Source organism: Hirundo rustica, chromosome 1 (genome assembly GCF_015227805.2).
Source record: "Hirundo rustica isolate bHirRus1 chromosome 1, bHirRus1.pri.v3, whole genome shotgun sequence".
NCBI classification, from domain to species: domain Eukaryota; kingdom Metazoa; phylum Chordata; class Aves; order Passeriformes; family Hirundinidae; genus Hirundo; species Hirundo rustica.
In genome coordinates this window covers 119,180,232-119,197,122 of record NC_053450.1, presented here as the reverse complement: position 1 = coordinate 119,197,122, position 16,891 = coordinate 119,180,232, and the positions used below count along the sequence as shown (strand labels likewise).

General features: G+C 35.4%; 1 protein-coding gene across 3 annotated transcripts in view; it reads left to right on the top strand.

Moving 5' to 3' along the window:
* The window catches only part of KCNH8 (potassium voltage-gated channel subfamily H member 8), a 206,885-nt gene extending 190,892 nt beyond the window's left edge, over window positions 1–15,993 (top strand). For 2 of the 3 annotated variants that reach the window (XM_058422842.1, XM_040081914.1), the window contains exons 14-16: window positions 2,916–3,022; window positions 4,138–4,214; window positions 14,736–15,987. In XM_058422842.1, the coding sequence (XP_058278825.1) occupies window positions 2,916–3,022; window positions 4,138–4,214; window positions 14,736–15,446 (895 nt within the window). In that variant the 3' untranslated portion in view covers window positions 15,447–15,987. Of the gene's footprint in view, window positions 1–2,915; window positions 3,023–4,137; window positions 4,215–14,735 lie in introns of all 3 variants that reach the window. The other variant, XM_040081921.2, reaches the window with a different exon arrangement.
* Window positions 15,994–16,891: the final 898 nt, after the last annotated feature.

Genomic DNA, 16,891 nt, shown 5'->3' with positions numbered 1-16,891 from the left:
AAGTAGAAGTGGTTTTCACGTCCAAGCACTCACTTTATTCTTTAAAGGCACAGTGGAAGTTTCAGTAGCTTGCCATTTCAAATGTGAAATAACCACAGCTTGAGCAATATTTGTTTAACTCTGTCAAAACACCAGTCCCTAAAGATACAATTGTAAAAAGGATTATATAGAACCCTTCCCCCCTCATAATACATTTTATCAGTACAGACATCTTTCAAATGTGGGTACACTTGCAAGATCCAAAACAATTTTCATTTTGTCATAAAATCATAGAAATCACATAATCATTTAGGTTGGAAAAATACCTCCAAGATCCTCCAAGAACCTTTGACGAAACACCGCTATGCCAACTAAACTATAGCACTATGTGATATTTTCTCATTTGTTTCCTAGACCACATATGAATGTGGTTCAGTCAGCTATGAGTAAAGGTCATTATCATTCATATAATTCAGGGAAAAAATAATTTTTATGTTTTCTGGTGAAATGTAGTCTTGCTCATTATTGCTCTGAACTTATGCAGCCAGACATTGGCACCCAAGGCTGCAAAAAGAAATATGAAAAAGTATGTTTTAATATATAATTTCCTGTTTCCATTCATAATTTTATAACTGCAGACTAATCTTGTTAATAGGCTGGAAAATTGGCCCAAGATGTATGTCTTTCAGCCTTTTTTTTTTTTTTTTTTTCCAGGCAGAACATTTTCATGTTATCTCCTAGAATGGGTGTATATTATTAGAATATTTAAACTGACAAGTTAATACCACTTTAAAAAATAGCCTTAAGTGTTTCATTTGTAAGCATTAAGGAGAAAATAAGACCTTAATTAAAATCCTCATTTATATTTGGTGTTGGTAAAGGAAGGCAAGGAAAAGACAAGACTGGTTGAAATATCCAGTCAGTGCTGTTCTGAGATGCATAGGCACATTTTCTTAAGAAACTTCTGCTGTGGATATTTCCTAAAGGAAACTAACTAGAATTCTTAACAGGTATTTCTTTCTTTGTACCCCACAGTGAAAGCAACAAAGCCCAGAGACTGGGTCAAATTTTTAAAGAGTTCTTGGTGCAAGGAACAGAAGCTAGAATTGTAATTTATAGAATAGAGCCCCAATGATTCCCAATTGATTTTTGAGTACTGCCTATGAAGTGGAAGAGCACCAAAAGGAAGAAAATGTAAGTGATAAAAAAGGCAGCCCTAGGAGGAGGCATTTATTTAATTGAATCTCCTCAGACCCACACGGAGGAGTGCACTCTAGCCCTAAGGCAACTGGATAGAAGAGGTCACATTTTAATCTTTTCTGACTTTTTTGGCTTCTAGGAGTGGAATTTTCTGTCTTCAGGAAAAAATTCAGGGCTGTACAATAGCTGATTCAGAGAGCAGTGAGGCATACCAATTGCTTTTGTCCCCTCATGTTTTCACATTACTAGGTTATGTAGCTCCCTGTATATGATAAGCATATTTCCCACATAGAAGCCTGGGACCCCACAATTACGTTTTTTTGCTAATATATTTTCCTTTTAGTCTGAATCTTAAACACTATAAAGAATGTAGCATCCATAAATTCTAAGTCACATCTGAGTAAGCTTTCTCCTGTGTGCTTTAAAGGCAGTTAAAATGTTAGCATTTTATATAATTAGAAACCTCTTCAAAAGTGATATTGGTGTTTAAAATTTGCCTTTTGAAGCAGTGAGGCAAAATGACAGAGGTCTGAGTTACATGGGTCTTTCAAGTCAAGTACATCACAGATGTCTTTGTGTTGTCTGTTCTTCCTCTCTCCAGGCATTTTCAGTCAAGAAGTTTTTCTGAAAATATTTTTATTGGACGGAAAGTCTAATTTCCATCATCACAAATTTATCCCAAATGACTGAGAGGCTAAGAACTTTCTATCTTAGCCCTTCCAGATTAGTATTTAACTCATCTGTCTACTGTAAGACAGAATATGAAGCTTGCCCCTGGACAAAACAAGAAATTGATGCTTCATATCAGTCAAATGGCAGTTGTATGATTCTCTTTCACTGACTTCAAAATTGTTCTCTTTACAGCATAATTTATTTTAACTGAGATTAGAAAGATTAGAAAATATTCATAATTATATATTTTTAATATTGTGTACTGATTTCTCCAGTACCACTTCTCTATTCTTTGCATGTAGAACTTGATTATTGTATAAAAACTGCTTTTTTGGTTTTGTTTTGTTTTGTTTTTTTTTTCTCCTTTGAATTTATTGACACTGCAAATTACAGATAGCTGCTATGCATGGGTAGAAAAACCTGGAAAAAAATACCTTTTCTAGTAGTCAGATCAAGACCATTATAACTGGGACACTGCAGGCTGGCCTGCACATCTTCCTATATGAAATTTTCAAACAAGATTGCCCTCTCTAATCTAGTTAATTTTAAATAAATTTAGAATAACTACTTGCATGGAAATTATGATTTTGATTGAAGTTTACAGAGATGTTTTCAAAACATACTATGTTCAGTTTTTGGCTCTGCCTGAGTAAACATAATATAAGGGCCTGATTATGTGCAGGGAGATTTTAGCTTCACAAAAGCATAGTGAAACTTCTTTAGGTTGTGCAGAAGGAAAAATAACAACAGATTACTGTAGATATGAAAAGCAAACTATAGTCCATGTAGCTGGATCAGACCCAGATTATGCTGCAAAAGACATGAAAATTTTGAAACTTCAGTTAATTATACTTGGCCTCACATTACTTCCATTATCAGTAATTTTAATTTTTAGTGACTCACAAGAAGTTATTGTAATATAATAGGTTCTGCTTTCCTCTAAACTTAATGTTGTGAAAATTTTACCATTGTTTAAAAACGTGCCCTTTAGGAGTAATTTTTACAACATAATTAGGAACAAGATGTTTATGAAACTGCTCCATTACTCCAACTTTTCTCAACAGAATTGTCGATGGGATTGAGGATGGAAACCATAACGAAGAAAGCCAAACCTTTGACTTTAGCTCTGATCAGCTCAGGCAGGAATCCAGGTTATCTCCTACAACTGGAGGTGAGCATTGCCTGGGAAAATCACTTTGTAGAGAAAGGAGTTTTCATAACTGCTTTTTGTTCCCCTTTTTTTCTCTGATCCTCACTAGTGGCATAAATAGATTAAACATATATTTGTACTCTCAGTACCATTTCAGTGGTAAATTATAAAATTTGTCAATTGTAAAAAAATGGTAAAAAATTGTTAATTGTAAAAAAATTCAACAAGGTCCCAAAAACCATTTGTTGTTTTCTTGCTAACAGACAGTCATGACAGAATCATTTGTGGAGGGAACTGGTTTTCATGCATTATGCTTTACCAGAAGAATTGTAGAAACTGCCTCAAGCTCCCAAACCTTTGGTCATGGAAGGTACCAAACACAAGGAGAAAGTTGAACATAAAAACATTCTAATACCAAACTGAAAAAATACAAGCGATAAATAAGGGAAAAAAAAAAAAAAAAAAGACCCAACTAAAAAAACCCAACAAACACCCAGTTCATTAAGTGGCATACGTAAACCTGGCTCTAAACATTTTTAAAGATATTTAGAGAAGTGGAGGGGTATGGGAGTATGTAGATTTTTAAGAGTTAAAACCTTGAATAACAAGGGGCTTTAGGAAGCCTTAAACGGCCTACAACCTGAAAAGGTTGGTGAAGTAGCACCATGAAACAATGGAACTTGTCAAGATGGGGGGAAAAAAAAGATTAAAGAAAGAGACAGAGGGACTGTTTCCACCATCCCCTCTTCCAGGAATAAACAGTCCCCATGTAGTTAAGTACCTTTATCATGGGGGCAATTAGGACATATATTCCTTCTCTTAAAGCCAAGCAGGGAAATAATAATTAAAGTTCAGTCATATTTATGACTATTTAAAAAGTGTTGAGCTGTCATGTGGATGGCACCAGGGTTATTATTTTCATTCCCTTCAGGTCCAGAGTGAAGAGAGCAATATGGACTTTATTAATTGCACTTTTCTCAAACATTATAAAATTACCATTAAACACATGGTCATTTTAATTTTCATTCTAGCCAACTGCAAAACAGGTTTAAATTTAAAGCATTGGTTAAGTGCAAGAATTGTACTACTGTTTTCACGTGATTATACTCATTTACATGGATTTGAATTATTTTCAGAGGCTGAAATTGGTGCTGCTGTGCTTGTTATCAAAGCAGAAGAGACCAAACAGCAGATCAGCAGGCTTAATAACGAGGTAACAAGATTTTTGGGGGGTTGAAGGATATTAACAATGATTCAAGGAATGATGGAGAAAACTCAGGAATGTGATAAATGTGTTACAAATGAGTTTACAAAACAGGATGAGGTTCCTACATGTAGGGCATCTTAGGGCTTTTAACTCATTCTCAGATTAATTTTCTATATGAAAACTACATAAAATTTTGTGTCACATACCAGGGCTAAAACCGAAGTGAGGATTTAGGATTTAGTCTCTTCTGAGCGTGCCTCTACTTGTCTCATTCCTCTCATTTACTTCCATAAGTTCCTTCTCAGAAATTTTCTTGTCTTGATGCATGTTGAGCTTTTAGAGAACTTCCTTGAAAGGAATGCAAATCCATTAATGTCCAAATTTACATAAAATTATTCAAATCACTTTACCTGTGTTCTGCTCTAGAATGAAAGAGAACTTCATCCCTTCCTGCTGAAGCAATATGACAGTCAAGATGCAGGGTCAATAGTGTTCAGTGGCACTTTCTATTTCCCCCTTTTAATAACTTCAGACCTGTAATCAACTATCAATCCAACACAAAGGAGATGGTCTATGACTAAACTGTTTCATTTACGCAGCCCTGGCAGTACTTTAGCTGACAAGACTAAAGCATCAGAGTAACTTCACAATTGTACTGCAAAACTAAAATCTGTTCCCAGCTTACTCTGTTTTTCAGTGTGAAAAATTGAAATTCCCTATGCTTCTACATGAGGAAATATTTAAATAAGTTCCACTACACAGTTTCACCTCTTCCCCAAGTTCTTTGGTTACCAGAAATGTTAATTTTTCTTTTTCTTTCTTTAATATGTACATTTAATCTAGTTATTATTTCCCACTTACAAAGTATTGGGCTTGAAAACCTCTTTCATCTTGAGTCAGCTTAACTTGGTTAGATGATATAAATATCCTAAGCTTAGACTGCATGCATGGTTAGTTAGTTACCATAAATGCATCATTTCATTTGTATGTCAAATTGTAGTGTTCAGACAAAAGTCTCATGACCTGTTGACTCTGAGTCATGAAAAACTCTGGGTTTTTATAGAATTAGGTCAAAGAACTCAAGAAAAGCTTCAAGATATTCATTGACACCAACATCATGATAGAAAATTATATTTCCTATGTAATGACTTTGAAATACACAAGTAATATTGATTCATCCCTTTTGAGGACAGTAATTTTTAAAATAGAAGGATGTATTATGTGGCTATCCGCAAGAGGCAATTGGAAAATACATCATGGTGACAGATGTTCCAAGGCAGGCGTCTTGTGGATTAAATAAACATTTCAACAGGAACAGTTCTGGGTTTCTCATGCTTTTCTGGTGAAAAGTGATAAATAAATAAATCTTGGAGCAGGATATGTAAATCAAAAAAAGAAAAAACCTCTACCTATTCAAGGTCATTTCTCTCCACACTGAATTTTAATTTTGCCCTAATAATACTATCTGAACAAAATGTTATGCCACTTGTTTGTTCACATTTACATAACAAAGGCAGTAGTATTAAATTTAGATTTCACAGGTGATATTCTGGGCTCAAATCCCAGATATGGATGGGTATCCTCCAAGTCCTCCCATGGATTAAAATTTACATTGGAAAAACTGCATGACTGAAAGGCTGCTTAATTGCATGTTCTACATGAACTCAAACATGCCCCAGCTGGAGTTTCAGAAGTGATCGTAAGGAGTTGGTGCTTACCCAAACAGGCCTCTGGGTAGCCTTGCTGATCCACAGGAGTTACTGCTTGGAGTTTTCTGGTTTTGTATTAAGTATAAAATAGTTGTAGACCCAGTGCTTTCATCATTCCATCATTTGATGATAACCAGTAATGGGAATTTATCACTGATTCTGTAGCAGACTACTATCAGTTGTTAAAATACCAGCAGAGTCAGAAACAAAGTTCTCTATTAAAGACATGCAGTCTCTTCCTGGTAAAGAAAATATGGGAAAATAGGTCACAAGTAGCCAGCAGCAGTAAACACTGTCATTAATACATTTTCCAGTGGAGATCAGAAATCAATCAACAAATGCAAAAATAACTGCTTTCATGAAAGGTAATTGTATTACAACAGTTCACTAGTTAGCTTGGAAACATTTCAGCTGTTCATGGAGGGAAAAAAGACATGTGTCTTTCAATTCAGACATTCAATACAGTCTCTTGTTAGCAAAACAAAGCAAAAAGTTACCTCAGAGAAAAATCTACACTATGAGCTATATCTAGTTTAGAAATACAGATGAGCTCTTGGCAGTATTTTAGGTGTATGGTATTTAAAAGGCCATTTCATTTACCCAAGAGAGTAACACAAGTCAGTGCCTCGGTTTCACTTCTCAGATTTGTTAACTTTAGTAGTAATGGTGCACAGACTTCCTCTGTGGTGAGTAGACTCCAGAGTCAACACAGTCGATGAGAGACAAACTTGAACACACCCCTCATTGCCATTGTACCGCTCCACAGCTTGGCTGCTCAGCCAGTTAACCACCTTTCCACTTCCTCACACAGCTTCACTGCTCCTTGAGTCTACGTGAGCTTCAAGCTGATAAAGGAATTTGCTTTCAGTTCAGTGTTGCAAGGTAGAGTGGAATAGGACTACTGTATCTCCTACCATGTTTGTCCCTTCCACTTAGAACAAATAATCACTGAATAAAGCAGGCATGACATTCACCATAGTTCAGTAACTTCAGTATGTGGCAGGTGAGAGCTAAGGTTCAGGTTCTTGTTCTGGTGAAAACACAGTTATTTGAGCAATATTTTCAAGATTAGGTTACTGGATATCTATCAGCATTGTCCATTTGCTGAGCCAAAGAAAGCTTGATTCAAAGTCCTCCTCCAAACTAGACAGAGCATGAATTCAAGAAGAGTATTCTGCCACAGAAGTCTGTGTCCCTCCTGTGCAGAGATCTGACCTGGTCTTTCCAATGCATTTGTCTGCGAAGGCTGAGCAAATGAATGTATCTGAACACTGAGCACATTTTCAGAGGCACCATTTACCTGATGCAATCATAGATAACTACTAAGGAGCCCACAAAGTAAAAATATGAAACCACTAAGCAAATTTTCTGAGGTATACAGACGGCCAAGATGTCTAGATTAAAGCACCTGCCTTATCGCTGTCAATTGCCTGTATCCTGTTAGGCTTTTAACTCTATCATTTGAATGCCCCTGTATGAAAAGAGCAGAGAAATACTTTTACATTGATTCAGTTTGAAAAAACTCAAACATTAATTATTTAAAACAGGCCAGTTAAAATAAGAAAAAAACCCCAATATTTAGCCTTATTTTTCCCCCTGATTACATGTACACATTCTCCATTGAAAAACATGGGTATATGATTTTGAACTCAGATCAAAAGGCCATCTCATGCAGTGCATGAAGACAAACTCAGATTGCTTTGTCATATCTCCTGGTTTCCTCATATGCAACTCAGCTTCACTGCAACCTCCCTCAGCTTCAGAAATCTGGGGGCTGATTCCATGCTTTATCACATTAGTAGATCCCACAATTACAGTACTAAAATGGTGTAATGAACACAGTACTCACATTTCTCCCATTCAACTGAAAAACAAACAAACATGAGGAAATATGAATAGGGTCAGGGTTTGAGCTAGATAATTGCCTTCTATTTAGTTCCGCATTGGAGCACTTAGTGGAAATTCAGCTATTTTTAATTTTAGGTTTTTAAATGCAAGTACTTAAAATACTCTAAGCATCTGGCATTTATGCAGAACAGAGAAAATATATTCACAGGGATATTTAACTTTCATCTAACAAAAGGAAAAATCCTAAACAAATATGTTTATTTTACAAATCATAAAATTTATACATATATTATTTTAAAATGTATTTCAAATCCAGCTTCCAAAAATCAGTCCCATTCTCCTCTCAGTACAGAAAAAATAATTTCTAATATTAAAAATATATGCAAATGATAATCAAGGCCACTAAAGAAAATCTAGTGAAGCTAATCAGGCTTCCAGTTTTACATAGGGGATATACAGCTAAAGTTCAATTTGCAACTTGAGAGTTCATATAATGAACTCACTTGACTTAGAGTAATTAAATACATGTTCTTCTTAATAAGTTCATAACTATATTATCACATGAGAGAAATTACTTTGCAGCAAGGCAATCCCACTGATTTGGTTTGTAAAACATCTTTCAATCAAGAAAAATTTGGCAAAAAGGGAACTAAATGACATTTATAGATGAATTAAAACTATTAAAACAAATCTATCCATTTTAGATTTTACCCATGTAAATGTCACATAAAACCTAGTACCTTTTGTAAGAAAAAAGCTTTCTAAACAACACATGCAGAGTAAATGCACTTTGCCTACTGATTTTTTTAAAATATATATTCTCTTTTAGCACTGACATTCAAGTTTCCAAAGAACTTCTAACTTGTTTTGTCTCTCTACACTCATACTTTGGTAGCTCTAGAGAAGCCTTTCCAACTAGCTGTTTTTCTTCTTTTAATGTTAGTTTAATAGGCATTGGCTGATAAAGGTAACAAAAATAGTTGATACTCTAAAGCTTAAATTATATTTTTTTAAGCAGAACACACTGCGCATACACGGCAGAAGTCCGATATGACAATTGTCCTGTTAATCTCTGATAGGCATTTTGAAATGATCCTGTACTCCTAAGATCTATTTTCCCAATATCTAAATTCAATACCTGTGGGCATGCAAGTTCATAAGCTCACTGCTTTTTCATTTTGCCTAGATGATCATAAGGAAAAGTTGATTGGTGTTCTCCTTCTAAAGTCAATTTATTCTGGAAACATGCTATTCCAGCAAATCTCAGCAACAAAATTCCTTTTGACTTTCTTTGCCCATTATATTTGCTAAAAAACTCATCATTGGTATAATTTTCTTTTGAATTGTCTTTGGTTACATCTTTGAAGTCACTGACAAAGTACACAATCTCAAGAAGCCTTAGTAATTCCTTGCGAAAAGAACCCCCTTCCAGAGTTCAATTAAAGAAAATGCACCCTTTTTATATCCTGGGAGTATGATTAATGCCCACAAAGTGTCATCCAGCAGAACTCCATAGACATTTTTCTATAATAATCTGCATAGGCAGAATATTATATTCATGCCTCTGACATTTTCTTTTCAGAGGTAATGTTTAACATTAATCTTTCCTGAATTTCATATCACTGATATTTTAAAGTGAACATAAATTCCATTTAGACATTGAAAATAAATATTGAATAAAAACATATCAGGATAAGGTAGTAAAAAGAATATCTTAAAATGTCCATGGATGAGAGCAAACTATTGTTTATAAATCACTCCAATCATGTAAGAATCCAACTTACAGTGGTTATGTTCCACTCACATTTTCTTGTAGCTCTAGAAGAATGTCGGGCAGACAGTAACATCTTAGAAGTCTTCTAACAAGAGGTATATTACACCTAAAATTTCTTATATATTAAAACAGCTTTTCAGTTGAAGAAGAAAATTATAGTTTTGCATGGTTTAGTCTTAAGAAGTGTAATGTTGCCTGTTCTCTTTTAACTATTCCTTTAGATGCTTATTGAAATTTTCTGCTTAATATTTTTGCCCTATATCATATATACAACCTCAGGCTTCTTTCATCATTACCTATTGCCAGATTCTCCTCTCCCAGCAACCTACAATCCTCCATTTTCTCTTAATCAATAGCTAGTCAGTCAGTTTGTTCCTGGTAGTTTTTGAATTCCTTGAAGCAGTAATTTTCAAACCTGATTTTCTTATTGCCACCATTATGCTGACAGCATCCGGATTCCTTGCCATCCTGAAGGCAGAGTCCACATCCAACAATCATAGAATCATGAAATGGCTTGCCTTGTAGGGGCCCTTAAAGATCATCTGGTTCCAACCCCACTGCCATGGGCAGGGACACCTGCCACTAGACCGGGTTGCTCAGAACTCCATCCAATCTGGCCTTGAACACCTCGAGGGATGGGGCATCCACAGCTTCCCTGTGCCATCTGTTCCAGTGCCTCACTACACTCACTGTAAAAAAATTCTTTCTAATATTTAAACTAAACATACTGTCTTTCAGTTTGAAGCCATCGCCCCTTGTCCTGTCACTACATGCTCTTCTAAATGACCCCCTCCATCTTTCTTGTAGCCTCCCTTCTGCTACTGGAAGGCTTCAATTAGGTTATTTCAAAGCTTTCTTTTTTCCAGGGTGAAAATTCCCAATTCTCTTAGCCTTTCCTTGTAGGATAGGCGCTCCAAACGTCTAGTCAACTTTCCTCTCCTACCCCTCTGCCTCCAGTCTCCTTCCCTCTCATTGAAGACTCACTCTCAATCAAGAACCACAAATTATTATTAGAACTACACTTTTCCAGACTAAATTTCATGGGACCCCTGTTAACTTGAATATATTTAACTAATCAAGTCCTTTATACTTCTCTCGTTTATCCTTATGCGTTTAATAACAATGATCTTGGTGTCCTATTTACCCAGGCAAACTGGTCACTGGAACTATCAAATAGCTGGCTAGAGTCAGCAGACAAACGACCAAATTTCCTAGTCCTACACAGTAAAACAAATTGCACAACCTTCCAGATTCCTGGATTTATTTCATTGAAACTGAATTATCATATAATTGCAAAAATCCTATAGATTTTATCTGAACTCAGATTAGCAGCACTGGATTTTTTCCCCCTTCTGCAACTAGCTTTGTTTCTAAAGCCATTAAACCAAAAATAATAGCAATGGCCACAGAGTCGCTGATAGGTGATCAGTGAAGAGTCCATCTCTGCTCAATTCTCATTTCATTCATTGAACAACACAGTCAGTAAGAAACCAAATATCAGAAGTTAGTCAATATGAGCCTTCAAAGGTAACTCATTCTAGCTGAAAATGTCCCTGATTTAATGAAAAACCAGAACAGACGAAGCAATGAAAGACCAAGCAAGGGAATAAAGAAGCTGCCATATACAGTGCAAGCCTGGCAGCTCCTCCTCTTTGCCGAAATGCAGCTTCCATTTCTCAAAAAGCCAATATTCATCTTCACTTCTTTGGGGGTTCAGAAAGAGTCATAGGTCTGGGTCTGAAGTTTGAATTTCAAAAGTAATTAAACACACAGAGAGAAAACTATTAGTACAAATAAAGTATAAATATAGTACAAATCAGAATCAGCTTCTAATCAGAAAAAAAGTTTTATTCCAGATTTATCCAGGGACAGTGATGAGAGCTAGGCATTCTGGTTGAAAATTTTTGTTTAAAAAATTATAATTGGAATATATAATGGAAAAACAAAGAAATCTGTTTTGCCATTTAAACAAGGCAATAAACATCATCATCCTCTTACATCACACCATTCCTACTTACCTACATAGAACAAAATACTCAAACTGCTCAACAGTTTAATACTGGCAATAAAGAAAAATACACTTTCTTCTGAAACTGCCAAAGTAATCTGAAAATACAAAATGCATCTACTAAAATTTTATTTTAACCTCTATTTTGAATATATACTTTCCTGATAACATAGTCTACAAAAAAGGCACCGGCACATTGCTTTCAATCAGTTTGAGAAGCACCTCCTGCTACTTGAAGCAAAATCTGTATAAAACCCAGTTTCTACATCCAGAAACATTGCAGTATCTTTTTCAAATCCTAGGAATTGTTAAGGCAGTTTTCAAGTATATTTGGGATCTCAGAGATAATTTTAAAGCTGTCTGCTTAACACAGCACAAACCATTTGTACCAGTAGCTGTTTTGCCTAACAATAATCAGTGAGCTCCTGAAAAGGTTGCAGCCTTACCAGCATGCCAGGAATCAGCCCTTTTTCCTCAGGAGGAAACTCTACTGCTTTCAAATCATCTTTCATAAACTTAAAATTCCTTTGGTTTTTAATCCCAGTTCTTTTGCACTTTATCAAACACTGTGAAATTGTTAATAATACTGATAATATATTTTTTCCCCTTACACCTTTTTATTTGCATCTCCTCAGGGATCTCTGCAGGGTATAAAAATAATAGCATAAAGAGTATAAGATTGGTAGGAACACTAATAGTATGCTAGGTATGTATAGAGCTATAATAATACAGAGACAGATGATAATTAATTGTGCTATAGATACTGGAGTTTTAATCTTGTAATCCTGTAATTGTAAAATCCTAAAAGCTACATATTTTTTGTGTATGTGACATCCAGACTAGGTCCAAACAGATCTTACCAACTGGAAGGGGTGAATGAAGTTTGGCATAACTACTCTAACTATCATACTCCTGGAAACTATCAAAACCTACTTTATAGGGGTTTATCAGGTAAATTCCTGTGTTGGTGCAAAAACAAGTTTATGAGAAGACATCCCTCTATAAACTAGGTGATATATAAAAAATAGTGTATCTGGGCACTAGAGCAAGTTGTAATGAACAGAAATTCAAGGCTGTAACAAGTGCTGATGCTGGGATTAATTTTTGCTCTATTTTCTTAATGAATTGGAAAAAGAGCATGCTAAATGATGATTAAACTTCTAAAAAGCTCATAAGTGATGAGAAATGGAAAACAAAACAAGGAATCAAACACAAGACATTTTAAAATTGTGGATGTTTTCACACAGCATCCATAGTTCAGGTAAAGTACATACTCATAACATAGTGTCAATATTTCTATTTGCAATCCTGTAGAAAGCCCCCCAAAATTATGCAAGCTGGGAAATTATATGCAGAAAATCGTTGCTGTATCCACTAGGTGTAGGGGCCAGTGATGATCCTAAAAAGAACTGATGACCACTGAATATAGATAGCCATGAGTTTGATTGTTTGTCTTCCTCCACTCTTCACAAAAAAGTCTTTTGGAGGTTTTGCAATATCGTCTCCTAGGGTCCAAGAGAACACAAGAGTTGTGAAGTTAATTTGTCCAGAAATCTCACTGATTTCTTACAATCAGATGGTACCAAGAACCTTCACCAGCTGCTCTGACCCCACAGGAAACCAGTTCACAAAACGCTTTGGCAACATATTTTAATTTCTCACAATAACTTAAGTTACTGGGCATTCAAAGCTTAATTTCTGCCAGTAGAAGGGGATTTTGTGGCATTTTCTATCTCCAGTGACTCAATTAGACAACAAGGCAGAAAGAAAGAGAAGTGTAGAGACAGAGAGATCCTGTCACCTGCCACCCAAGAGTCTCCTCCCTTTAAGGATTTGCTCTCCAGAGGCAGTCTGATTGTTGCAAAACTATTAGACAATATGTTGGGCTTGACCTCTAAGCTCAGAGAAAAACAAATAGATCTATAGTAGCTGTATTGGAGCTTCCTGCTTTCTTCTCTGAATTTATTTATAATTATTGTGCCAGTAGTAATACAAACTCAGCCTGAAAAGTATTTCCAGCAGATTTCTTCAAAACTATCCTACCAGAACAATGAAAATTAATCTGTGTCGGTCATCTAATCAGTGGTGTCTTTACATGAGGTGAAAGAAAGGCTCCCTGAATTACCTTTATTTGTTTTTGATGTGACTTGAAGATGAATGTGTAGTCATGTCTTTTTTTCAACAGAGTAGCATCAGTATGAGAAACTCTTTTTTTAATAATAATGATAGTCCTTTGGCCTAAAATAGATTGGAGATTTCTACCTTTTAAAATGATGAGTGTGTTACTAGTATGTTTGAGCTAGACTTTTCGTTATCCAGAATAACTTCATGAAGGTCTAAAAAAGTCCACGTTAATGTTAAAATGCCAGTCAATTTAAAACACATATTCAGAATTTGCAAGTCTGATCCCCACCCAAAACAACAGTGTTGAGGAAAAACTTCATGTACTTTATGAAACCAAATGGATGCTATCAGTAGTTTCAACAGATAAGAGAAACTATCTAATAAAAAATCTAATTCTTTCTTTAGCACACGCACCAGAGAAATCCATGCAATGGATTACTATCTGTTATATATAGTACCTTCTAAGCATCCACAAAAGTGCATGGAATCAAACTGTTTCACAATCTTTAATATTTTTTAAATAATTAAATGTAGCAAGTGGGTTTTAGAGCTTCCAGGTTTTCCCCCTTTATTTTTTGTTTGTTTGTTTTTAGTAGTAGTCCGCAAGATTTTCATGTTACTATTTGCATCCAACAACTTAGAGTATGGATTTCTTTTATTTTACTATGAAGACAGTAGTATACTTCACACATATTTCTAAACAAGATTTCACAAGACCTCATTTTTATGTAATTCAACAGTATGAAATTGTTTAATAAGAAAATTTTATGGTTTAAAACACTTAACAATTGATCTAGAAAATATTGATGTCATACTGCATATAGAAATCGTCTCAGTTCTGACCCTATGACCATTTTTTATATACAGAGAATCATTTGAAATCAGATGGCTTAAAGTAGTTGGAAGGGCTATTTCCCACAGATACAGCAGCAGAGTGTATTTCTTTAGTGTAGAGACACTGTGCCAAAGATCAAATTTGCTACTGCTAGAAAGAAAAAAGGGATGTATGTGCATATTTTAGGCATAATGCATAAATACCGTGATATTTTGCCCTTTCATAACAGATGACAACTTTAAGTCAAGAAGTCTCACAATTACGTAAGGATATGAAAAATGTGGTGCACCTTCTGGAAAACCTGCTCACGTCCCAGAAGCCTCCAGGATTCTGTGCTGTGCACAGCTTATCTCGAAGTCCCACACTGGATAGTCTGCAGTCTCAAGTGGCCTGGACTACACATCAACCTTGCTCGCACATGCAAGCTGGGAACTTCACTTGCACCAAAGCACAAGTTTGTCGTGGAAACACGTTATGTGACATTTGGAATACAGATCTGTCTTCTGTAGGCAGCAGTCCCCAAAGGACTGAACCCAGCCTGCAAAATTCTATGAATGCTGAACTTCATTATACAACAGGCCTTCAAAATTCCCCTTCCCAGTATCAGGTAATTCAGAAGGACAATCTGCAATTTTTAAGATGCACCTCTCCCCATTCAGACACCACCCTGACTCCTCTTCAGTCTATTTCAGCAACCATTTCTCCTTCAGTATGCTCTTCATCAGAGACATCACTACACCTAGTGCTGCCCAGCAGGTCAGAGGAAGGGAGCTTTAGCCAAGGAGCAATCAGCTCACTAAGCCTTGAGAACCTGCCAGGATCTTGGGACCTGGAAGGAACAGCCGGAGTAACTTCTGCACAGACTCCGGATTTCCCCACAGACATTGTGACAAGCACAAGGGATGTTCAAGGTAAAGATTGCCAAGCCATAGATGTATGAGAAACAGAAAAGTGGTACTCAAAGCATGTTCCACAGCTGCCAGTTTTAAATTTAGAAAGTATGGCACGACTGCTTTATTTGATCTCTGTTCTGGTGATCATGGAGACTTACAAACATGAAAATTCAGACTTATAGAAAGTAAGAAAAGGTAATGTTGGTTCATACTATAGGAAAAACAATAAATTTCTAGATTCTAGATGCATGTTGAAAAAAACATTTTGAATACAGATATAACTTGTCTGTTTGGCAGACTTTTGTGATAGTCCAAAGACCCTGAGGGTCAGAGCAGCTGGAAGTCTAGCACAAAGAACTGTTGTGGGTGGCTTTTGTTCATCGAAGCAAAGGTTTTCCCTGAGTGTCTGACTGTTGTTCCCAAACAATATCTATGGCACTGTTTGCTTCAGGTGATCGTGGGTCCTGCTGGTCTTTTTGTCAGTTCTGTGAAGGCAAAGGGACAATATTCGCTGCATGTCATCTAGACAATCAACCAAATAGAGCTGCTAGAGAGTGCTTAGTTGTTGCACGTTATTTGTCATGTAAATGAAACCTCTTAATTTACCTAAAAATACTATTTTTATATACTTGGTATGAAACATGTACCTAAAAATTATTTAAAATATTTATAAAGAGAATAAGAGTTTGGTTTCATTTTGGTAAAAGCTTGCAATTTTAACAAGAAATGCACTACCATCATGTATTAGATCAAATACTATTTATTATTAAGACCTCATGTAGTTTACAAATGGCTTCCCTTTTATGTGCATGCAATTTGCAATGAATGTACTCATTCTGGTGGAATACAAATAAATTAAGGTATTATTTTAATTAAAAAATAAAAGAGCTGGAATGTTGTATCCTATAATAAGGTATCACTACTTAAAAAGTGAGTCGTTATACTGATAACATTAAGTACTCTTGGTTTGTGTCATAGTATTGCAATTGTCATTTGTAAAACCAAGTCAACATTTTAAAACATATTCCTGTTTAGGGGCTTTATATCTCGTTAAGAAAATTAAAAGGGACAGAAATCAATTAGCTAATTGAGGAATATTAAAGGAAAAAAATACAATTTTAGTAAGTCTGAATCAAAGAAAAAAAGAATAAAATAATTATTTATTAATTGACATTTTTGTTTCATCTCTAAAAGCTAGCTTTTATTTTTAGTCAGAAATTTTTTAAAAAGAGACACTATAGGCTTGGCATATTATTTAATCCAGAATCTGACTCAATGCAACACCCCACCCCTGCGTGTCCCCCCCTTGATTTTTTTTTTCTGGTATTTAATATAGCAGAAACATATTGCTACAATGCAACCAAAGCCACACACTTGCATTGGAATTTTGATTTTTATATATAAGGATGTGCAGTAGGCATCATACTTACAGATCCTTTAGCAAGATTTATTTATTTAAAAAAAAAAAAAAAAGCTTACAAGCCAGAATAAA